Consider the following 23,843-nt stretch of genomic DNA (forward strand, 5'->3'; position numbering starts at 1 on the left):
ACCGCTGACCTGAGGGAAGTCCTCAGACATTAAACGATTTACACACGCTTGTGCTGGGATTGTGAAACTCTCGTAAATAATAAGATGTTGTCTCAGCTGAGTGAAGTACACATCTAGATGGGTAACGTTAGACGTAATTTAAACGAATAAGATGTAATAGTGAGACTATGGAGTGAAAAGCACCTACAAAAAACAAAAACTCTGCGAGAAGTTGTATTGGGATGAGACCCTCACACAACAGCTGCTGGAGACAGGGCTGTGCGGTGCGCATGCGAGTCACACGGAGAAAAGTTGTATCCTGTGGGGGTTTGAGTGCATGTGTGCTGGAGGGAAACCGATTCGTGTGTCTGCAGTAGTGAGCGCCGTCCGTTTCATTCCCACCCGGAGAAGCCTAGCGCTGCAGACACACTCGAGTAACTTCAAGCCACTGATCGACGCCGGGCGACCCGGGGCTGCAAAACAAGCCCATCCGCTGTCCGGCCAACAGTTTCAGAGCTAACCAGAATAACGCAGAAGCTACATAGCTAACCTGAAATGGCGACGGCAATATACTTGGAACATTATCTTGACAGTGAGTATCGGGTGGCACACTGTACTAACATCAACATTTCCCCACGTTTTTTTGGTTTGAGGTTTGTTTAGTTTGTATCGTATCGAAGACTTTTCGCTGGGCGGGTGACTGACTGTTAGCAAGTAGCTGTTAGGTCATCAGCGTTAGCTCGGCAGCTAACTCATTAGCATGGTGCTACAGACTCGGTGTTACAAAGTTAGTAAAACTCTGAGTACAGTGTTAAATTTAACCAAATGCCAACACAACCGTTAGCTGGACTAGTGTCTTACATTACGGAGGTAGGTATTTGTCTTTATAAAGTGGTTGGTGTCTGTCGGGTGTTCTGTCACTCCGCTAGAGGTTAGGGAACTGGAAGTGGCTATACAAGGTTGATAAACAATGTGTTGTCTTCCCAATATACACAACCGTGTCCGTTTTAGTCAGTGTTTGTGTTGGCTTTAGGATAGCAAACACATTGCATTTGGTTTGCAACCTGTTGGTAACCGCGTTTCCTCCAGCCATTTACGCGCCGGGGCGGGGTGTTTGAAGTGCGTCACATAATGCGAGCACACAAACTGACAGAGGGACCTGACTGCTCCTGTGCTGTGCTTCAGCTCAAACACCTCTCCTAATGTGATACATGTTATGCAATATGAAGTTGCTGTTTATTTTCTTGTAATAATAATTTCTTTTGTTTGCTTAATCTATTCACTATAATCACAACACTATATTGTGTGTGACAGCCAGGGCCGGTTCTAGGCAGGCATGAGGGGGCAGTCCGAAATGTGAAGGGGGCATCATGTGAACACATCATGCTCCAGCACTTTTTTTCTCTCCGTGTTTATAGTAACTTCATTGAATTGGGTTGTTGGCTATGTGTCCAACCCCAACCTGGAGAAGTGGATTGCACTTTGTCAGGCCTCTACCTTCAGACCTGTCCAACTCGGGGCCGGGGTGGCCAACCAGGGTTTTAGAGCCCAAATTTTCTACTGTCGTAATGCAAAGAGTCACATTATATGGTGGGTTAGGGGTGCATATACCTGAAGATGCATTGCAAACCCAGAGGGGGTGAAAAAGATGAGTAGCTAAACCCCTGTAGGGAGGTCTGGGGGCATCCCCCCAGAACATTTTTGTGATTTTAAAATGTGAGTGAAGCATTCTGGTGTACTCTGAGAAGAGGGGGGTCTACTATGGTCAAGATTTACAAAACTGAAAGGTAGTCTTATGAATACTAAAAAAAAAAGAACCGAACATTTTAGAAAAGAACACTGTCCCTTTTTCGGCGGATTTTTGTGCTACTGCAGATCATTTTGTCAACTTGTAATATACACATTTCTTGAGTATATTAAAATGTGCTTTCTCAACTTCTAAAATTTGGATTTGAGGGGGCAAGACATTTATTTGAGGGGGCGCTGCCCCCTCTTGCCCCTGCGTAGAGCCGGCCCTGGTGACAGCTAATATATAGCCATGTTCTCTTTAGTGTGTTTTTGCTCATCTATTTGTGTCTGTGTTATGCGCTGCAGTGTACAACCCTAAGATAAAAACACCGAAGAGGGTGGTCTTCTTCACACTTAATTTTCCAATTAAATAATTGATTATTGCAGGTTTAACCTTAAAATCCTTAAAATAACTGTAGTTGTGACATGTTAAGTGACACCACATTACTTTGTAAAACTAAGTGTACTGTATGTCTCCATTGATTATAATGTCTGTCTCTTCTGTAGGTATTGAAAACCTACCATGTGAACTACAGAGAAACTTTACTTTAATGAGGGACCTGGACAACAGGACTGAAGGTAATAATTTGATATCAGAAAGCTGTTATCATCAAATGCTATCTTGGCTTGAAGCTCCTTACACACATCTTCTACTTGAACAGGTGCTAGCAGTGTGGTTGTGGGCAGACTGAGTTTGTTTGGAATCTTGACTCTCATGATTTTGACTACTATAGTAGAAAAAAAGAAGTAGCGTTGGCAGATTTTGAGATGTCATTGAAACAATAGCAAAGTTTTGGGTTTGTTCATGTAACTGTGATGATAAACCAGTGATCACAATGTTTACTATCAGGTCCCTGGACCGGGCACACCTACACTGTTATTAATTTTGCCAGTGTATTTCCTGTTTTTACACGTCAGACCATCTGCTGCAGAAGAAAACACTATTTGATACAATAACTCAAAGTATCCGTACAGATGTGGGGTTTACAGTGTCTTTGGTTATAACATTCTTGTTTTGTAACTTTTTACAGTCAACATATCTCACAAGTAAACAGCTAGATTTGCAAGTGTCTTTACTTAAATACTGTTGTCCTGCCACTGTAATCACTGTGTTTTTGTGCAGAAAAGAAAGGAGAGATTGACAAACTGGCCGAGGAGTACATAGCAAATGTGAAGAACTTGGCGTCAGAACAGAGAGTGGAACATCTACAGAAGATCCAAAATGCCTACAGCAAGTGCAAAGAGTTCAGTGACGACAAAGTCCAGCTTGCAATGCAGACATATGAAATGGTCAGTCTGAATATTTTTAAGATAAATCCTTATTTACATTGTGCTTTTTTAAGTGACACATTTGACCATTTTTTGTTAAGTTTTTTAATTTTTTTTTATTAGCAAATGAAGCCATATTCACAGTCAGAGTCTAATCTACATTAAAATCCTTCAATGTAGGTGGACAAACATATCCGCAGACTGGATGCGGATCTGGCACGGTTTGAGAATGAGCTGAAGGAGAAACTGGAGGTTAGCGGCTACGAAAGTACAGAGGGAAGAGCACTGAAAAGTAAGTGAGGGAGCTGACAGGTTTTCATCATAACACACTGCAAAACAGATGTGTGCACATCTATACATGCAAATATTTTTCACAGAAGGCGACTCTCGGGGGCTGAGAGAGAAACGTGGATCCAGGGGAAGAGGAAGGAAAGGTTCTGATGAAGAGTCTCCCAAAAAGAAAAAGATGAAAAACAGGTAACATGGTACCGATGGCTCAGTCAGGCCAGGGCTTTACTACATATTAGTTTCCACATCTGCACCACGCATTTTGTCAGACCTGAAAACCTTGTATTATTCAGGCTGCTGGTGACTCACTCATTTCAGCTTTAGTTCAGTCATGTTTTAATCAAGCTCTATGTTTTCTGTTGGTCCTCCAGTCCAGACTTGAGTGACGCTCTCCTGCCCATGCAGCCATCAGATGTTTTGGACATGCCAGTCGATCCCAACGAGCCTACATACTGCTTGTGTCATCAGGTCTCGTATGGGGAGATGATTGGATGTGATAACCCAGATGTAGGTTTCATAGTTTTTCTAAAATCAAATCTGAAATGTTTCTGCTGCACTATCAAACCTGTTGGATCTCCTAGAGATTCAAGTTGCTGACATTGTTTTTCATCTGTGTGTTCAGTGTCCCATTGAGTGGTTTCACTTTGCTTGTGTCGATCTCGCCACAAAACCCAAAGGAAAATGGTATGAACCCTTTTCACTATTCAAATTATGTCAATGTACAGTTGTTCTTACAAAGATATAGTAATGCATGACTTTGTCGTTTTAAAGGGATAGTTCGTTTTTTTTCAAAGTGGGGTTGTATGAGCTACAAATGCCCATTTAGGCGGGTACATATATGAAAAAAAACCACCTAACCCTAAAAAAATTCTAACAAAAGGTTTCTCAGCTGTTGTTTATAGTATTAGATGTCCTTAATAACATACTAAAAGTTTACCAAAATTTGACCACTAGAAAGGTGTTATTTTCAAGATGGCATCCAAGATGGATAGGAAGCCTGAGGAGACACCACAGGTGAATAGGGTAAAATTTTTAACTAACAGATATCACCATGAAACTTCCCAAGTTTATCACTTACATTAAGACAAATATTTTTTGTATTACAAGTTTTGTCAAATTGTATGTTTAAATATGTAAATTAGGCAATATCTCATTAAATATGCGCTAATTTGCATATCCGAAATCTGAACAATGGATAAAAGCCACTTTCAAAATTCTTGTTTTATTTTGTTGACATACTAGAGTCAGAAGTTTTTACAGAGGGGATTTTGGATATCTCTCTTTATCACTCTGTAAATGAGAAAATACTATAGCCCTAAAAATTCAAATATCGTCGTGTTTTTAGGAGTAAAATGTTGTATAAGAGCCCAAAATCTCCACTTCAGCAGCACTTACAGACACCAAACCTTCCAGTTTGATCCCTTTCTATATTCTGAAGGTTTTTACAGAGGGGATTGTTGATATATCATTCATAGCCTGATTTATACAACATTTTACTCCTAAAAACACGACCAACTTGAATTTTTAGGGCTGGTGACAGTATTTTCTCATTTACAGAGTGATAAAGAGAGATATCCAAAATCCCCTCCGTAAAAACTTCTGACTCTAGTATGTCAACAAAATAAAACAAGAATTTTGAAAGTGGCTTTTATCCATTGTTCAGATTTCGGATATGCAAATTGGCGCATATTTAATTAGATATTGCCTAATTTACATATTTAAACATACAATTTGACAAAACTTGTAATACAAAAAATATTTGTCTTAATGTAAGTGATAAACTTGGGAAGTTTCATGGTGATATCTGTTAGTTAAAAAATGTACCCTATTCACCTGTGGTGTCTCCTCAGGCTTCCTATCCATCTTGGACGCCATCTTGAAAATAACACCTTTCTAGTAGTCAAATTTTGGTAAACTTTTAGTATGTTATTAAGGACATCTAATACTATAAAAAACAACTGAGAAACCTTTTGTTAGAATTTTTTTAGGGTCAAGTCATATTTGTACCTGACTAATTATGTACACTTGATGCAGTAGAAAGGTCTCTGCTTTCCCTGACTGAGAAACACCGGCGAAATGTCAAAATAATATAGCAGTTCAAGTGTGATCTAAATTAAAAATGTACAGTGCATTTTTATCTGGAACTAGCTAACTCACTCAGTACTCCTCGGTACTCCTCCGCACAGGCAGGCTCCGCGACGTGCTGTATCACTCCGCTGTTCAGCTGTTTGGATCTGCGGTGTGAAGAGGCAGAGTGATACAACACATTGTGGAGCCTGCCTGTGTGGAAGAGTACTGAGTGAGTTAGCTAGCTCTAAAAAACTTTTTTCTGACCAGCTGATGCATTGTAAATTTTTACTTAAGATTGTACTCCTGAACTGGTGTATTATTTTGAGACGGGACTTCTCATAGTCGGCGAAAGTAACGCTGATTAATCGTCCCTCATTGACAACAGTGTTCGGTTCAGTGCGATGCGTCTGCGTTTCTCAGTGGGGGAAAGCAGAGACCTTTCTACTGCATCTCGGGTACTGAATGGGCATTTGTAGTTCATACAACCCCACTTCAAAAAAGATGAACTATCCCTTAATGCAGATTACTCCTGATTGTTTTCTGTCTTTACATTTATTTTCCTCTCTCTCAAATCTCTCAGGTTTTGTCCAAGATGCACCCAAGACAGGAAGAAAAAATGAGATTTCTTATTTCCAGAAACACGTAACTAATAATGTGCATATTTTGGTGTAGTTCAATGGTGTAACATGTATGTATTTCAGTTCTTATCACTCTGTAGAAAGGATTGGTCATACAGGCCTAATCTGGATTTGGAGAATAGCTACACTTGTGGCTACATTATCCTCCCCTCTTCTGCCTTTGACTTAATATGTGCTATTGGATTTGAGATCACTCTCTTTCCATTAGCTTTCAAATAATAATGATTTCACCATATATTATTTGTCTACTCTGGGTAAATTGGCCTGTGTAGTGTAGTTTAAATTGCACAAATAATTGCCAATCAGAAAGTCCTTCACCTCTAGTCACATATTTGTGTATATTGTCCTAAATAACATACTCAGAAATCCAGGATTGTGGCTTAAGTATACTTGAAATATCAATTTTGTAAAGAACTATTTTTAAACAAATTAACAGCCTGCTGAGAAAACTATTTCACCTAAAGCCACCCAAATAACGGTGGTAAAAGGAATTGTGTCAGATTTTCTGTTACTACCTCCTTAATACATCAGCACTGCATAATTGACTGCAATTGATACCAATGTTATTATTTGTGTTTTGATTAGCTTAAACCAAACACGCAAAGCAATGTAAATTAATTCTTGACAGATGTTTTTTTTTTTTCTTCAAAGAAAACCTGCGACATCTTTGAATGTATTGTGGTACTAATGGTCAGTCAGTCAGTCAGTGTCTCTTGAATGAGGTATTTAAGCACTTTGAATGAAATTTTCCCCAAAAGAGGTTTGATACTGCAGGCTTGGTTTTATAATATAGTTTATCTCATCTAAAACTTGGCCATAGTACATTGCTTCAAACCATATATAAATATATATATATATATATTTTGTATGAAATAATATTTTGTTGACAGTTTTTTTTCCAAAGATATATTTGTTGTATTGCTTACATATTACATATTGGTGAACACTCAAATTTTATTTAATAGGATTTTAGCATCTTATTTCATATTCTACTGTGAATGTCACTCATTTAGGTGTAAACCACAAATAAAAGAGCCAAAGTCTTTGTATTTTGTAAAATTCAGTATTTTATACCAAATAAATATTCACTATTAATCATGAACTGTTTCATTCTCGTCTTTCTTTACAGTACAAAATGGAACATGTGTAAACTGACCTCAGAGCATTTATAAACATTGGAGTATTAGCTTTGTGGTATTCATTCACAGCACGAACAAATTACACATGAAGAATTTCCACACTTTTTTTTTCCCCAAACACATTTTTCCATTTTTTCCACAGTATGTAAACAGCTCAACATGACGCTGATTTCACTTTTCCAAGTACTAACGTTGTCTACACCACTGAGAACAAGGTATGTGGATATAATGAAGAATAACTCACTGAGTCCCTTGTTTGTACCATCCATCCAATTCCATTGTTTTGGGATTGAGAAAAAGAGGAAACATGTTGGACAGATAGAGTGACAATTAAAATTCATCATCAGACTCTTCATCCCAACTGCCCTTTCCCTGGGTGGGCTTGCTGAAGTCCACTTCCAGGTCATAAATAAAGTCTGGATCATCTTTGTGCTTGCGGTTCTTCTCAAACACTGTGTCCATTTGGCCCTTTTTGCGAGACAGTTCCTCATCATCCAGTTTGTTCAGGTCTTCCTCTGGGTCCACGTGGAAAGAGGCCAAGCTGTGCTCCAGGCTGAAACCCTGCATGTGATCCCGCAGGATGATGTGAAGCTTCTCCAGCTGGCTCTGAGACACACCCTCCAAGTAGTCCCTGTGTCTGGAGTTGTTCTTCAGCCTCTCAGCTGCTGTGCTGCAGTCTGCAGGTCAAAGAGAAGATTGTATGAGGGCATTGAAAGGAAAATTATCACAGGATTTAACACATCTGAGACCTCTGTTTCATAATATGAACAGATTCTGTTGCCACACAGCTTCCTGGGCAAGCTCATTGTTTTTCCTCCAAGCTGCTAGGAAACCAAGTACATTGATTCTGGAAGCCTTCCAGACCAGTGACCCTCTATAGCTCCTTAAATATTACATGGGACTGTGACACCGCTGTTGTTTGTGGCTTATTAAGTATAAAACAAATATCTCTTCTTACCTGAATACTTAGAGAAGTTCCGTACTGGTATTACTCTCTTTCGCACCTTGCTGGTGTCGGTGTGTTGGTAAACTAAAATGATGGAGGGAGGAGAGAACTTCACTCCGCACCGCTTCGCCTTGAAACGCATCTTCGCGTTCTGTCTCCAGAAAAGCTACTTTAAACCGAGGGTTGCGGTTCAAAAACAGAGCATTATAACATTTTAATTCATATAAACAAGTACCAGTTCATATGAAGACCTAACCCGTACATTTAAAGTGAGAAATGATCCGCAGTTGGCGGTTAGCGTTAAGCCCTGTAGTCCTCACCGAAGCCTGACTGCATTTGGACTAAATAATTTAAGACAGTCTTCTTTTACTCACAGTGACTGTTACTACCGACCAGCAGTTTTCCTGTTAAGCACATTTATGCTTAATTGTATGCTTCAAAGTATTTTTTAACCGGTATTGTTGTTTTTATTTTTAGTCAGGCACAGCTGCAGCTGCCCTCGAGCAGGGGTCCTCACTGATCCTGTTCCGTAAACACTGAAGGAGTGTATCGTAGTTACAGTTGTAGTTGTAGCTAGAGAAATACTATTACTGGGTTGTAAAAGGATTAAAGCACGACATTATCTTTTTGATGTATTTTACATTATTGTCTGTGTTGACCTGTCTATTAACATGTCACTGTCTGGTCGAACAGGGTAAGAGCGAGGCCTCGCTGTACTTCCTTGTTAAAATAGGTTAAGTTACAGTGATAAAGGGGAGTCAGCCTCAGTACTTTGCATAAAGAAAGAAAAACACAGTAGCATTTAAGATTATGTTTGAAGATAAGTGTGTAGCAGTCTCTTGAATTAAAATAATTGTGGCTTTGCTGTTGAATCAAACTAATTAATTATTCCAGTATTGACCAGCTAGACCCTGATATCTTTGTTTGGATTTTCAGTCATATACAGCATATGCATTTAGGCTATTACAGTTTTGTCCCTTGTCTTCTGGTCCTGATTAATACATGCTGCACATTTTGACAGATGAGAAGAATGAAAACCACTGTGGTCTCCTGAAGAACTGGCTGGAAACCACATCGGTGTCAGTAGAGATCAGTAAAAAGGGTTTTCACAGGTACTGTCTAAATAGTTGTAGGCTACTATTGGTTGAACAAGCTTCATGGCTTCTAGAATTTGATATGAGAAAATTATTATTATTTTTTTTATGTTGTAGGGAGCTGATAACCACTGTCGACCTCAGCCCTGATGTGCTCAGCGGTGTCAGAGTTTTGCTGGTTTATCGCTGGCCCAGAGGAGTCTACATTGATCCATACCAACTGGCATCCTTAAAAGATCAAAGTGATTGGCAGGTGACGCTGACATTCAAAAAACAGAAAAGCTAACATTACAAAGTGTGTTTGTTTGAATAAACATGACTGACCTCCTTCACCGTATGCATATGTATCTTTGTTAGATATTAATAGATTCAACCATTGACCTGGAGCTGCCTGCTCACAAGACTTCAGGATTTGTCAGCTATGTGTACCCCAGCCCTGCTGACCCAACTCTCAGATTCCTCAAAGTAACTATTCCAATACACGGCCGCTACCATGAGCCCTCTTCTGTTGGGGAACCATTTACATCTGTTGACATACAATCTCCAGAGCTGCTGGTGCAGACTGAAAAATGTAAGTGGCCCATCTTAACATCGTGGTATGTCCCCCTGGAACAAGTATCCAAAATGTTTTTTATATAACTCCTTGGTGTCGAGCTGGGAAACCAGTATTTTTGTACTCTCACAATGTATTGTGATGCTTGTGTCAGCTGCGATTGATGCAGAAGTATGGAGTTTAACTCTGATAACAGGGCAGAAAGACCTACAGTACCTGATGGTCCATCTAATCAGGATCATTACAGATATTTATCAGTTAAAGGCCCTTCATGTTGGCTGTTGTTAGAAACACTGCAAAGAAACATGTAGTTGATGGAGAGAGAAACTGACGATCTGTATGCCTTTAATCTGAAATTCTTCCTTCTCTCCAGGTATGCAGCTCAACAACTTGGAGCCCCACACTGTGGTAGATGCCCCCTGCACCGTCCACAATTCAAGCACATGTCCATGGGTTAAGACAAAGCAGCAGCAGGTGTCTCTCAGTACATTTTCTCAAAATTTTGAGTGGGAAAAATCTGAAATGTTTGTTTTGTAATACTAATGATCTGTTCTGATCAAAAATGTCCTGTGTCCTGCAGGAGAATGGCCCCTTGACTTTACAGCTCCCAGTGGGTGATGGGTCTTTGGTGACACCTGTATGCGGCGGAACTCTTCTCGTCACAATGATCTGCTGTGTGGCTCTGTCCAAGTACATGTGGAAACATCAAATTATTTAGCCATGGTCAGCATACCGTATGCTAATTGATTTATAATTGTATACCTTGAGCTAAATTATTTTTGATCTTATAACTGTAGAGTTTTGTTTGATACCAGGATCCGTCAAGTATCACAATTATCCAAGCATTTAACATACAATTTCAAAAAACAAAACTATACAGACATTATTAGATAGATTGGCAAGATAGAGAAGGTGTACAGAAATAATTTATTTTGTATTGAACATCTTAACACTGGAGTAGACACGACCAGAGAACAGGTTTTGTCGTGTTAGTTTTTTTAATGCAATGCTGCTTTTCAAACAGATCCCTTTTACTGTAAGTAAACATGAGTCTTGTGTGATATTTTATTCTACTGTTATTGTGGCTCAGAAATAGGAACAGAGGCCACTAGGCCAGGGCTTACTGGATGATATTTTTGTACATACTCAGTTTAAAACAATTTACCTTTGATTTGAAAGAAGCTCTATCTCAACTGCAAAAAAAATATTTTACACTCCAAACAATAAAAAAAACATTGAACTAAATGTTTGCTCTGTGATTACTTTTTGCCTTTGTTAACTATAGACAATTTCCCATCTTCCTGTATGTTGACATTTTTATAAAGGTCATTTAAATGTTAATCATTAAAATATAAATTATATTTACAGTGTCATAAAACTGTATAAGTCAAAATCCTTTCATTTGAGCTTCTGGTATGATTTGTAAGTCTTTCTGTTATAGTCCACATAATTAAATATATAGCCATGACCCATTTGAGTGTCTATATGGGCAATGCAACCCACATATTAACCTGTTACCACATTGATATAGGTGGAAGGCTGAAAACCCTCTGAGCGGCCTTTATTTTTCAGAGATCTCACTTTTTTTTATGAGATAAGTGTGAATTATTAAAAAGCAGCACTGTCTTAATTGAATTGAAAACTATTCCCAGTCCAAACAAAACAGTCACATAATATTTTCAAAGGTTATTCAGCAGTGCCTGGGTTTATACTCTGTTTCTCTGTGTATAATGAGCCTCCTCTTTACTATAGATGCTGAACTATCTTAATGTTGGGCAACATTACATTTAATTTACTATTCCCTCTGTGGTGTTATTAGAGGTTTTTCTATCATCAAAGGGGGAGTTTAAACACGGGCTGTAATAGCTCATCTCTCTCAGACAGCAGACAAACTTCACACACCATTCATTTGAAACATTAGTGAATAGGCAAAGGGTTGGGTCGGTAGTTCCGCTTCCCCTTCGCCATAGCGGAATTATCCAGGGGCTGAGAAGATAGAAGAAGAAAAGTTGAATTGTAAATAGCGGTCTTCACATTTCCACTAAGTTATATGTAGGCGACGTGAACCAGTAAGGCCCCATGTCCCCGAGGAAGTACTTTTGACGGGATTTACAGACATTTCTTGAGACCGTCGAGGATCGTCCAGGAGTCAAGTCCTCATCAAGTTGAGCTGCTGTGGACTCTCCGGTGAGCTCCGTTAGCCTGGCTGTACATAAAACACATCTGCACCTAATGCTTTGATACTTTACAGCCTATTAAATTGTGCCCGAGTCGTGTCTCAGTGGGACTAATTTAGTTAACCCGAGGGGAACCACATAACTTCGGCCGTCGGCTAGTTAGTGTTAGCTGGACGCTTAGCGCTCATCTGTTGGGGCTGGAAACGTGAAGTGTAACGTTAGCATATCGTGCTAACGGTAGCATGTAGCTTGCTAACACTTGTTGGCCAAGTAGTCGGCGCTAGCGTTAGCCTGCTAGCCGCCCCGGTTGTTACATATCTGAAGGACACTTTTCAACAGGTATTGTGGCTTTAAATACCGAAGTACGCGAAATATAATGGGCCAAACTTGACATTGATATGTTGGATTTTAGGAAGAAGCAACGCGGTGTCAGCTTTTCGTGTATGTATCAAGTGCACCGGGAGAAAAGCAACTTGCATTATTGCTTGAGTCTCATCTCGACTCCACTTTTAGTCCTCAGACTGTAAAAGAAACTACGCCGCAGAAAGGACTGTCAGCACTTTACAGACTGTCACCACAGTCTCGGAGGAAACCTCTTTGTTGCTTAAACGTTTTAGTTCCAGCTCTCATCCCCTTTATGAGGTTGATATTATCATAATGTGTTTGTGAGTACAGTCATTTCCACTGTGCTTCAGTTCAACCCCGTGTACAGATTTCTTAATGTTGATCCCAGTTTGTGGGAGATAGAAACATTTCAGTGTCTGCTGTGTTTTGCATGTCAACATGTTGTTTTTGTTAGGAGGTAGCTAGCTACTGATTATTTCTCACCCTGCTGTTATTGTGACTATGTTTTTGGTCTAATCAATGTCTGGTAGTGTTGTAGTCAAGACCACCTAACCCGAGACTAAATCAAGACCAAGACCAGAGCAGACCAAGACTTTGAGGATGTCAAGACCAAGTCAAGACCAAGACCAAAGGGGGGCAAGATCAAGTCCGAGACCAAACCAATGCGAGGCCATTTTCAAGACCATTACTGTATTCAGTACCAGTACTCATAATAATTGTTGTTTGATATTTACATTATTCCTCAGTTAAAAGGAAAAGATCATTTTATATAAAATCTATTACATATTTCATTGAAACAAAGTTTGGATTGAACAGAATAACACAGCACAGAACCTGCTGAAGACTGACCCTTTTGACACTGGTCCAAGTTTTTCAGATGGTTACACACAAGCAGATACTTAAAAAAAAAGTTACTGGATTACATTACAAAGTGAGCGAGTGACGTGTCACTGCAGCTGTGGTCTTGAGAAAAAAAATCCAACCGAGACAAGACCAAGACTTTAAAAATGTGGTCTCAAGACCGGTCTGGAGTGCTACAACACTAATGTCTGGTGTCTTTCAGGTACGGCCTGGTGCTGCCCGTCTCCTCTGGCGTCATCTTCAGCAGTAGTGCAGTGCATGAGCGCACCTGTGCTTCATGCTGATGTGAGCGCTGCCTCGCTCCCTGTCTGTTTTCCACCCTCTCCGACATCACCCGTCGTCGTTCCCCTGACCCCGTTAGCCCTGCCAGTCTCACAAAAACATTATAGGCAATGTGTGATAACGGAGACCCTGAGGATAAACCCCCTGCCCCTCCGGTCAGAATTAGCAGTACCATCTTCAGCACCAGCTCTGGTAAAGACTCGCTCTCAGCCAACCACAGCTCCAAACCACTGCCCTCTGTTCCTGAAGAGAAGAAACCTCGCAACAAGATCATCTCTATCTTCTCCGGGGCTGAAAAAGGTAAGATAAAGAATATTTTGACTTTTAACTTGTTTGTAGAAGTGTTGGGATCATTTCAGTAATGATGTGTTTACTCTCAGGGGGCAGAAAGAAAGACAAAGACAAAGAGCGACCAGAAATCTCACCACCTTCAGACTTTGAACACACCATACACGTTGGTTTTGATGCTGTCACAGGGGAGTTCACTGTGAGTTCTCACTCTCTGTCATTCTCACGGATGATGTTTTGACACTTGTGTGGTTTACTTTTCTCTTTTGACTGTTTGACACACGTACGTACACCACATCTTACTCTGCACCATTCTGTGAAATGTCTCTCATACACAGGGTATGCCAGAGCAATGGGCTCGACTACTCCAGACCTCAAACATCACCAAGTCAGAGCAGAAGAAAAACCCACAGGCCGTGCTAGACGTTCTCAAGTTCTACGACTCCACGGGCAACGGTCGTCAGAAGTACCTCAGCTTCTCATCTTCAGGTCAGACACTGGTTAGACAGTGGATTGAGATTCTCTTTAAAGGCCCCCGCACACCGCCCCGACGCGACCCGACCCCGATGACCTTTGGTCCGACGAGTCGGACACAGTTGGGAAAGAGGAAGCAGTGAAACACACCGCCCCGACTAGTGCCGACTGCACAGCAGCAGCCTGTACGTTCTGCGCTTGCGCGAGATGCAAAGTCTCCCTAACAACGGGCAGCACTAGTCTCGTGCCAGTAATCCCAAACATGAAAACTGGAAGTGCCGAGATTAAAAACAAAGTGCACACAACATTAGCTTGTTATTAGTTTTGAGAAGACGTTTTGGACGTTTTAGAAAACAAAGCTTGGCAGCAAAATGATCACTCCGGCTGAGCTGATGGTCGCGTTGTCTGCTCTCGGGCTCGTTATTGCCTGAAGACATCGCAGGAGACCGCACCGTTTGTTTACTATGGTCACTTCCGCCCCTCCCACACACTGCGCTGATTCACTAGGGCGCCGCCAATCAGAATCGCTATAGCTAGCACACAGCCAATCAGTACCCGACGAGTCTACTCTCCCGACGTCCGACGCAACCCGACACCCGACGGTCGGGCCGGTGTGTTCCTGGCTTAAAGGGACTATGAGGAGTTCTGGAAAGTGAAGTGTTTTTCCCATGAGCCTCTGCACACATGGTGAAATTCTTGGACCGGCGCAAGACGGACAAAAGCGATGTGTTTTCATTAATAAAAAATGAAAGTCGGAGGTTCCAACCAGGTCGTAGTTCCGACCATAAACGATGCCAACCAGCGTTATTCCGATGACCGGCCAGGCAGCGTCCGGGAAACTAAAAGTAGGAAATGCTGGGCGAGTCGACCACTAAATAATAATATCAAAACGAATACAAAGACAAAACGATATATTTATCTAAAGCGGACCCATTAACAAGTGTGGGTAACGTAGATTCATCCACATTAATATAAGACTCTTTTATAACCAAAAGAAAACTCCTCAGGGTCTCTTTAAAGTGGTGTTAATTTGATAGGTTGTAGAAAAAAAGAGAAGGTATGCCCGCACACTCTGGTAATAGGATATCACAGTGACTTTATTGCACACTAACGTTTTCAACCGTGTGGTCTTCTTCAGGTGCTAACAGAACAAAAAAACGCTCACATCTATATATAGAGGAGGAACATGGACCACATAGGTCACAGGTGTGTTGATGTACGGTCCAATTGAGTGAAAAGGGGCAAACCTGAAGGTGAGGGGCACATCCTCCAGCCCGAAGTCGTCTCACTGTGTTAACCAGTGGAAAAGTTAAACAATTCTTAAATGTAGAAAATGTTTTCAAATATAGAAAACACCACCATACACTATCATTCGACAATTGGCCTAAGGTAAACACACAATCACATATATGATCAGTGGGAACCCATTTGTAGTAAACATTTTCAGCATCATGAGAGAAAGAATAAAAACCGTGTATATAATCCAAAATGGATACAAATGCATAAACAACCAACATCACATATTAATAAAAATCATTGATACATAGATGATATAGATGTGAGCGTTCTTTTGTTTTGTTAGCACCTGAAGAAGACCACACGGTCGAAAACGTTAGTGTGCAAATAAAGTCACTGTGATATCCTACTACCAGTGTGTGCGGGCATACCTTCTCTTTTTTTCTATGACATTTTTTATTGCCCTGACCATCAAGACAGCCTGATGTGCGTATAAAAAGGAAAACCCTTGCTTTTCTGAAAATTTGATAGGTTGTGCCAGAAAAAGTGAAAATAAAGAACATCACCATTATTATAGATGTAGGTTAATTATTACCTCATGTAATACTGTATTGATAAACAGAGTTTATCAATACAGGTATGTATGTGTTAGCCCTCAAATTAACCCCTTTGAGAATACTTGCTTTAATCTGTGACCAGTCGTCACTGGCTGGTTTCAAGGAATTCATAGTTGTGTGTGTGATGTATTGTGTCTGTCAGTGAAACAAATTTTTAACACAAAGGGGTCAGAGTTAGAGAGTTAATCAGGTCAGTTTGTGTTGAGAGAAGATCTCTGCTCCTCAGTATTAAAAATATGTATTTTCCCCCTAACTCTGCGTATAGTCTGTGGAGTCCCTGCCCTCGCTCTGTGTGTGTGTGTGTGTGTCAGTCATGCACCTACATAGGTCAATACACCTGTTCAACCTGCACAACGTGAACGTGTATAAGACGATATTTAATCAGCTCTGCCTGTCCACAGGCCCAGCAGCCAATTGTTACAAACTAAAAAAGTAAGCAGCCTGTATGCTGTATAATGTATAGGCCTGTGTGAGAGACATGTTGCACATTTTTTCTTTGTGTGTTGTATATACCAGCATTAAAAAATATATATTATTGATAGTAGTACAGAGCGATAAATCCAGCATCGCTATACATATATGTTATCCTACCGTCACAATCTCACACTGGCCCATGACTAGTGACCGTGTTTTTTAAAATAAACTATAATATATACTCTTTTGTTTTTTCATTCTCAGAAAAAGATGCATTCACTCCAGGGCCTCAGTCTGTAAGTACTTTTCAGACTTAAGAGAAACTTTTCAATTGTCTAACAAACTGCTTGTAGTAACAGTTTTTTTCATTATGAATTAGCCTGCCAAAAAAGGCACCGAACCCTCATCTCCAAATATCAAAGACATTGATGATGACGACGATGATGAAGCCCCTCCTCCTATTGTGGCACCACGACCAGAACACACAAAGAGTGTAAGTGACCCACTACAAGTCGACATCATCATAATTATGTTTGTAAAATGTTGAGATTCCACTTCCTGTGTGATTAACTCATATTGATTTTCACATGTCTTTGGTTATTGTTTTGTCGCGATGCACAGGTGTATACTCGCTCTGTCATCGACCCCATCCCCGCTCCAAGCACGTGTCCTGACGGAGATACGGCTGCCAAGGCTGCAGACAGACAGAAGAAGAAGGGCAAGATGTCTGATGAGGAGATCATGGACAAACTGAGTAAATAATTCATCATGTTCATTAATCTTATAGAACTCAGCTCCTTATATGACTTCTGCCTCTTACATTTGGTATTTCCTCATACTCCTCGTGGTGGTTTGTGGCTTACAGGAACCATCGTCAGCATTGGAGATCCCAAGAAGAAGTACACTCGATATGAAAAAATTGGTCAGGGGTGAGTGAAGATCCATCATTTGTCTGTAGACTGAGTGGAAACAGTAAGCGGAGCCTTTGAATTAATAGCTGGTTGAACCTCCTCTAACCTGAAACCAGCTTCACTAGCTGCTGATCAGAGCTGCTCATTGTTTGAACTGTTCTTCCCTTTAGAGCTGCTTCAGCTCAGACATGTTCTTCAGCACTTTGATTAGTTCTGGGCTCTGACTGGGAAACAAGTTTGACTGTAGATTTATGTTGAAGTTCTGGTCTATATCACTCAGCTTCTCCTGAAGCAGGTGAACATGATATCATGTTGTTGTGCAAACAGTAAGCCTTGAGTTCATCGGTGCACACAACATTTTTCGTAGTGTTGTGTAGCGTCAAGGTGCTTTTCAGCAGGCATTGTTAGGCTCAATCATATGATGTTATCCACAGTTGCATTTGGTGTTTTGGTTTACTGCTCAGAAACAGTGTTATGTCACACCTCCACTGGATGACAGCTGCTGTAACAGGAACTACCACAGAGGAGGTTTTGAGTGCCTTGTCAGTCTTTCTATGTCTGTATGTAGACAGATCTTGTCACCATGATGGCGACACATCCCCCAAGAACAGCCGTGAAACTTAATATGTGTGAAGTTGAGATCAAAATGAAGACTAAGTCTGAGCACGGCTGTCATCCAACCCATGTTAATGAGTAGAGCATTTAAGAGTTTGAACATCACGGCTGGTGTAATGCTTTTGCAACATGGTCTCTACTTTGACTGGACTGTCAGTTTAAATGTGCATTGAAGTAAACTGGTCTTATTGTCTGGACAGGGCATCAGGAACCGTGTTCACAGCCATCGATGTCGCCACAGGACAAGAGGTGAGTGAGGGGTGAGAAGGGGATGTGGAGACTGTAACACTAAGCAGTGACCCGGTGGAGTTGCAGACATATTGTAATTCACACTGAAATACTGCAGCGTCTAATATTTGTACCTGAAGGACAGTTTGATGTTAACTCATTGAGTGCCAACCACGTAATTTCTCGTTTTTCGTTCCCATGCGTTGAGTGTCAAAAACGAAATTTTTCGTTTTTTGCTTTTTTTTTTAAATTATGAAAATAGACACTTTAATACACATTATATGTAAATTTGGGGACTCTACGACGAGGAGAACTGAAATAGATGACGATCAAAGTCACATGACAGCTCATGATGTGGAAGTTTTTATCATAACTCGGCTTCTGCAAACGGAGTTCTGCATGCAGATGCAGCGCAGATGCAGCGCAGCTGCTCCGCTGCTGCTCTGCTCTCACCTGCGCTGCTGCTCCAGCTGCTCCAGCTGCTCCAGCAGCTCGGAGCAGAAACAGGAAGCTCTCAGCCGACTGTCCGCCCGGTCTTCATCTGGAGCAACACCGTGTCCTCCCCAAAGTCCTCCCGCGGTAAAATCTGATGGTCTCTGGACCAAAGCAGACCGGCATCACCGACCCGTACCACAGAAGGACCGTGACCACCGGTGGGGCGGTGTTCGCGAGCCGCTGTGGCCGACTGACCCTCACGTTCCGTGGCGAGAGGCTGTGACACGGCACGGTGCGTCTGTGTTATTGTTGTTTAGTGGCCCCCCCCCGCCCCCGATGGTGGTTTTGTGAATAGAACAACAATTGTTGTATATATTTATCTTACACGAGCCCTTTGATCCAGAAATGCGAGTGTCAGAAGAGCGACAGACACAAACAGCGCACCTTTCATAAAAGACGCTCTATCTCCTTTTCTAGAAAAAAAGGAGGGATTTTGGTGAAACCCAGCCATGTTTAGCTTGACTTTTCTCAGGAACGGAGGCACGTAGAAACAAACGGTTTGTGGTCATTTGAAGCATAAAGTTAAACCTTTCAATTGAGCCACAGTATGTGTTGGTGGCAATAATATAGAATACACTATGGCTCTACATAAAAAGTCAAAAATGGTCTAAATTGCCGGTACACTTGACTAAAACTTTGGAAAGGAGCGCGGCACTCAATGAGTTAACTGGGACAAAATAAATCATACAAGCTTTATTATGAACTCAAAAACAATCTGCACGTAAGAGTTGATGCTTGATAATAAACTTAAAGGTCCAGTGTGTAATATTTGTCAAGGTTTATTGACAAAATCTGAATATACTACCCATGAATATATTTGTGTATAATTGCTATGAAATAAATTAATTTGGTTTTTGTAGCCTTATAATTATTCTCTTATGTCGCCATCCTGCGCTGCCATGTTTGTACGGCAGCCTGAACGGAAAATCCAGCAGTTCGGGCTTAGTTGGTTCATTTATAGTTTGCATAAATAAACCAACGAAGAAAAACGTGGAAGAAAAGGAGGAGGAGGAAACAGCAGACATATCGTAATATGGTTTAGATCTTCACCTCATCGCTCCATGCTCCTGAAACACTCCCAGTCGTGGAAGACGACTAAGTTTTTTTGTCTTTTTGTCCACCGTCACTTTGCCAACAGGAGGGGTCTGCAATCTAGAATCTGAATGCTAGATGTCACGGTTTTCCCCTCATTTTACACACTGGACCTTTAATTTACCATACAGTTGAGGAAGAATCACAGAAAGCAGATTAAAAATGAATTATGGTAATGTTTAAGAATTGCAGTAATTGTGAATATGTGGTCTCTTGCTGCCTTTCTACAGGTTGCCATTAAACAGATCAACCTACAAAAGCAGCCGAAGAAGGAGTTGATCATCAACGAGATCCTAGTGATGAAGGAGTTAAAGAACCCCAACATTGTCAACTTTTTAGACAGGTAGGGGTGAAAGTAGACCTGCAATCTGACAGCATAGAATAAATAATCACAAAATCCTGCTCAGATTTGATGTGGAGTGTCCTCTTCTGTAACCATCCCATGTATTACACATTGCACGTGTCAGTTTCCTGATGGGGGAGGAGCTGTTTGTGGTGATGGAGTACCTGGCCGGTGGCTCGCTGACGGATGTGGTTACAGAGACCTGTATGGATGAGGCCCAGATAGCTGCTGTCTGCCGAGAGGTGAACTCCACACTCACATCACAGGTCACATGAAAGAAATAATAACCTAAAAAAAAATACTCATCAACTTTTCCCTTTTTTCTTCCCATTTATCTCCACAGTGTTTACAAGCATTGGAATTCCTGCATGCGAACCAAGTCATCCACAGAGACATCAAAAGTGACAACGTGTTACTCGGGATGGATGGCTCCGTCAAGCTGAGTAAGTCCCTGTGTGGCTGCTATCAGCTGCCCGATAAATGTAGATGACTGCGGTGTTTTGTTGTTACCGTGTATTTACTCTTCTCCATGTCCTCCACAGCCGATTTTGGCTTCTGTGCCCAGATCACCCCAGAGCAGAGCAAACGTAGCACCATGGTGGGCACGCCTTACTGGATGGCTCCTGAAGTGGTGACCAGGAAGGCTTACGGGCCCAAAGTAGACATTTGGTCACTGGGTATCATGGCCATTGAGATGGTTGAAGGAGAGCCTCCGTACCTGAACGAGAACCCACTACGAGTGAGTAAAAAGCATGTTCAGTCTTCTCAGTGAAGACGGATGTAGCTGCCAGGATGTGTTGTAGACATTTGACTGAGCCTCTCACAGTTAAATCATCTGGTCTGAAATCAGGTTCAAAGGTCCAGAAGCTGAAGCAGAAGTCTAACAATACAATTGTTTTGGGGTGTGATTTAATGTAAAGAAGCAAAAATAATAAGCGACTCTCTGATCAATGATTTGTTTGTGTCTGACTTCAGAATAGTTGCTGAACAACTGCGGCCATTACACTCTTCATGAGTCATCACATAAGTGGGACAATCACTCCTGTGTCTCATGAGTTTGTCCTGATTCATGGAATGAGCCTGTCACTAAAGAGTTAACCAGTCTGAATTTGCCCAGACACAAATATTCAGTTTCATGTGTGTGTGTCTCATGCTCACTGAATTCAGTTTTCACCAAAATGCCCTTAGAACTTTTCAGGTTCTTACATTTGATTTACCTAGTGTTCCTTATACATGTGTACATACACACATGCAAATAAAAGAGAAGGCAGTGATGTAACAGTGACGTGCATGTCCTGGAGGCTGTTAGATCCTGTATAGAAACCTGTTAGAGTACGTTGTTGGCTTTTGTGAAGTCAGAAGACTTGGCTGGTATTGAGTTCTGTAGAATAGGAAAAGGCCTAAGGATGTGTGTGAATGATGGGTTAGAAGAAATGTAAAAATGTATTGAATCAGATGAACCTGATGAACTCTGTGATGACTATACCTTGTTCTCATGCGATTGTATTTCTCTCTCTCTCATGTTTCCTCTGTGGTAGGCATTATACCTGATTGCCACGAACGGCACACCTGAGCTTCAGAATCCTGAGAAGCTGTCTCCAGTTTTCAGAGATTTCCTGAACCGTTGTCTGGAAATGGATGTAGAGAAAAGAGGCGGAGGCAAAGAGCTGCTGCAGGTTAATTTATTTTCCTATTCTTAGATTATTTTATCTTCATTGAACTGTTAAAGCGATAGTTCACCCAAGATTGAAATTTCACTCATTATCTACTCACCCTCATGTGGACTAAGGGCTGGGAGAAGTTTCAGAGTCCTCCGTGGCTTCTCTGAGTTACAGGGGGTCTCGGCGTAGCAGTGCATGTCCATATAACGGTTGCAAATGGATACCAACTGTCTTGGTAACAAAAAGACACACCAAAAAACATCCAAATACCTCCATGCTGCTCGTATGTAATGTCTGTCTTGTATTGAAGCCCCGAAATGCGAAATTGTGCCGAAAAAAATTTAATAAGTCCATTTTTCAAGCTTGTTTTTTAGCGGAAGCTTCTCGAAGCTCCTCTTCCCGGTTCGTCATATTTGGACGAACTGGGAAGAGAACAGACCCTGGTTCTTCCAAATTTGACGAACCGGGAAGAGGAGCTTCCGCTATAAACAAGCTTGAAAAATTGACTTATTTAATTTTTTTCGGCACAATTTCGCATTTCGGGGCTTCAATACAAGACGGACATTACATAAGAGCAGCATGGAGGTATTTGGATGTTTTTTGGTGTGTCTTTTTGTTACGAAGACAGTTGGTATCCATTTGCAACCGTTATATGGACATGCACTGCTACTCCGAGACCCCCTGTAACTCAGAGAAGCCACGGAGGACTCTGAAACTTCTCCCAGCCCTTAGTCCACATGAGGGTGAGTAGATAATGAGTGCAATTTCAATTTTGGGTGAACTATCCCTTTAACTGATTTGAATTAACCTGACACACAGACTTTAACTCTTCTTCTCTTTGTTGATTTTTTTTAATCCTGTCGTGCAGCATCCGTTCCTGAAGCTGGCGAAGCCGCTCTCCAGCCTCACACCTCTCATCCTGGCAGCCAAGGAGGCCATGAAGGGCAATCGTTAGCCGATGAAACTCGCTACCCATGCCTTCCCATGCTGTGCACAGATATGTGCCAATGATTTAGATTTCGTGCCAGACAATAGGCTGAGAGTGACTTGCCACTCTTAATGCACCAGCCTTATAAGCCCTGACAAACCTCACTGTGAAGAAGACCAAAAATATAGAGCACAACCCCACCGCTGTCCATGAACTCTACTCTCACTCAGACGTCAGAAGACAAGTCAAACTAAAGTGCTTAGTTTCAGAGTCAGTCGTAGTTGTTTTGTACAACAGATCTCCTGGTGACAAGTTAGGGCTAGGCTTGTATTTAACTTGGAATGAAGAAGATGCCTAGTTCTGTTTAGTGTTTTTTAATCAACTGCCTTAAACAAATGCAAAATGTTGCCTAATGTATTGTTGATTGTGTCAATGTCTCCTTTCCCATGATTTTTACTACCTTTGTAATTTACCTTTTCAGCTCGTCAGTGTCTTAGTTATTTTGATACTTGAATTTCATATTTGTTCCCCTTCTTGTTATGTAATGGGTCTCATTCAGTGAACACTCTTTGCTATTTCCACATCGACTCTGTGTTTTATGGACGTTTTCTCTCACTGATTTTTATAGGAAACATTTCATTGCATTTGTCATCATGAACATGTGCTGTGATTTTGTAGTTACCATGCATGACAGACCTACTGTACCAGTTCTTCCCCTGTTTCATTAGACTCCGGTTACCAGAGGTGCACCTTACAGGCAAATTAAGTTGTTAGATTGACAGGGTTTATACTTTCTTCTCTATTGTTATTAAAAATGAGTATTGTATGTTGAAAATCTGTCCTTTGTGTTCTTCTGGACTAAACAAATGCGCTTTTCCCATGTGTATATTATGTACTTAATAATTAGTGTGACAAAAAAAGAAGTGGCCATATCATACTGGTTAGCTGTCGAAGGCTGGTAAAGACAATTTGTTGACTGTTTCTTGTTCTTTTCTGGATGACTAACAACCTTGTCTGTGCACTCGAAATAAATGCAACTGTTCTTGCTTTTGTGATTTGGGTGTGAAAGTGATTCATGTGCAGTGATATCACCAGGGAAACCATTACAACTT

The 23,843-nt window shown here is 41.1% G+C and overlaps 4 protein-coding genes across 4 annotated transcripts; 3 read left to right on the forward strand and 1 right to left on the reverse strand.

Annotated features, from left to right (window-relative positions):
• Window positions 1-50: 50 nt before the first annotated feature.
• Window positions 51-7,088, forward strand: ing5a (inhibitor of growth family, member 5a). The gene is made up of 8 exons (XM_083970374.1): window positions 51-571; window positions 2,275-2,346; window positions 2,891-3,057; window positions 3,217-3,328; window positions 3,414-3,513; window positions 3,696-3,831; window positions 3,947-4,008; window positions 5,975-7,088. Exons 1-8 carry the CDS (start codon window positions 535-537, stop codon window positions 6,012-6,014), a joined length of 726 nt encoding a protein of 241 aa, XP_083826500.1. The 5' UTR covers window positions 51-534; the 3' UTR covers window positions 6,015-7,088.
• A 413-nt stretch (window positions 7,089-7,501) lies between these two features.
• On the reverse strand, window positions 7,502-8,341 carry cep19 (centrosomal protein 19; the record flags this gene model as incomplete). The annotated part of the gene is made up of 2 exons (XM_083969514.1): window positions 8,130-8,341; window positions 7,502-7,848 (listed from the first exon to the last, which is right to left on the reverse strand). Exons 1-2 carry the CDS (start codon window positions 8,257-8,259, stop codon window positions 7,502-7,504), a joined length of 477 nt encoding a protein of 158 aa, XP_083825640.1. The 5' UTR covers window positions 8,260-8,341.
• Window positions 8,342-8,631: 290 nt separating this feature from the next.
• On the forward strand, window positions 8,632-10,866 carry pigx (phosphatidylinositol glycan anchor biosynthesis, class X). Its single transcript, XM_083969700.1, has 6 exons — window positions 8,632-8,811; window positions 9,139-9,229; window positions 9,329-9,464; window positions 9,569-9,782; window positions 10,138-10,238; window positions 10,345-10,866. Exons 1-6 carry the CDS (start codon window positions 8,748-8,750, stop codon window positions 10,480-10,482), a joined length of 744 nt encoding a protein of 247 aa, XP_083825826.1. The 5' UTR covers window positions 8,632-8,747; the 3' UTR covers window positions 10,483-10,866.
• An 847-nt stretch (window positions 10,867-11,713) lies between these two features.
• On the forward strand, window positions 11,714-23,743 carry pak2b (p21 protein (Cdc42/Rac)-activated kinase 2b). Its single transcript, XM_083969453.1, has 15 exons — window positions 11,714-11,951; window positions 13,350-13,729; window positions 13,810-13,916; window positions 14,056-14,206; window positions 16,723-16,754; window positions 16,838-16,951; window positions 17,080-17,212; window positions 17,324-17,387; window positions 18,185-18,233; window positions 20,030-20,142; window positions 20,267-20,384; window positions 20,486-20,585; window positions 20,685-20,881; window positions 21,681-21,818; window positions 22,672-23,743. Exons 2-15 carry the CDS (start codon window positions 13,540-13,542, stop codon window positions 22,756-22,758), a joined length of 1,593 nt encoding a protein of 530 aa, XP_083825579.1. The 5' UTR covers window positions 11,714-11,951; window positions 13,350-13,539; the 3' UTR covers window positions 22,759-23,743.
• The last annotated feature ends 100 nt before the right edge of the window (window positions 23,744-23,843 follow it).

Source organism: Trachurus trachurus (assembly GCF_905171665.1).
Source record: "Trachurus trachurus genome assembly, chromosome: 4".
Taxonomy (NCBI): Eukaryota; Metazoa; Chordata; class Actinopteri; order Carangiformes; family Carangidae; genus Trachurus; species Trachurus trachurus.

Coding starts and splice junctions, on each gene's coding strand:
- ing5a (XM_083970374.1), top strand. CDS start 535: ATGGCGACGGCAATATACTTGGAACATTATCTTGACA. Junction 3,058..3,216: donor CAATGCAGACATATGAAATG/GTCAGTCTGAAT, acceptor CCTTCAATGTAG/GTGGACAAACATATCCGCAG. Junction 3,329..3,413: donor AGAGGGAAGAGCACTGAAAA/GTAAGTGAGGGA, acceptor TATTTTTCACAG/AAGGCGACTCTCGGGGGCTG.
- pigx (XM_083969700.1), top strand. CDS start 8,748: ATGTATTTTACATTATTGTCTGTGTTGACCTGTCTATTAACATGTCAC. Junction 8,812..9,138: donor TCACTGTCTGGTCGAACAGG/GTAAGAGCGAGG, acceptor ACATTTTGACAG/ATGAGAAGAATGAAAACCAC. Junction 10,239..10,344: donor TTAAGACAAAGCAGCAGCAG/GTGTCTCTCAGT, acceptor TGTGTCCTGCAG/GAGAATGGCCCCTTGACTTT.
- pak2b (XM_083969453.1), top strand. CDS start 13,540: ATGTGTGATAACGGAGACCCTGAGGATAAACCCCCTGCCCCTCCGGTC. Junction 18,234..20,029: donor ATGTCGCCACAGGACAAGAG/GTGAGTGAGGGG, acceptor GCCTTTCTACAG/GTTGCCATTAAACAGATCAA. Junction 21,819..22,671: donor GAGGCAAAGAGCTGCTGCAG/GTTAATTTATTT, acceptor CCTGTCGTGCAG/CATCCGTTCCTGAAGCTGGC.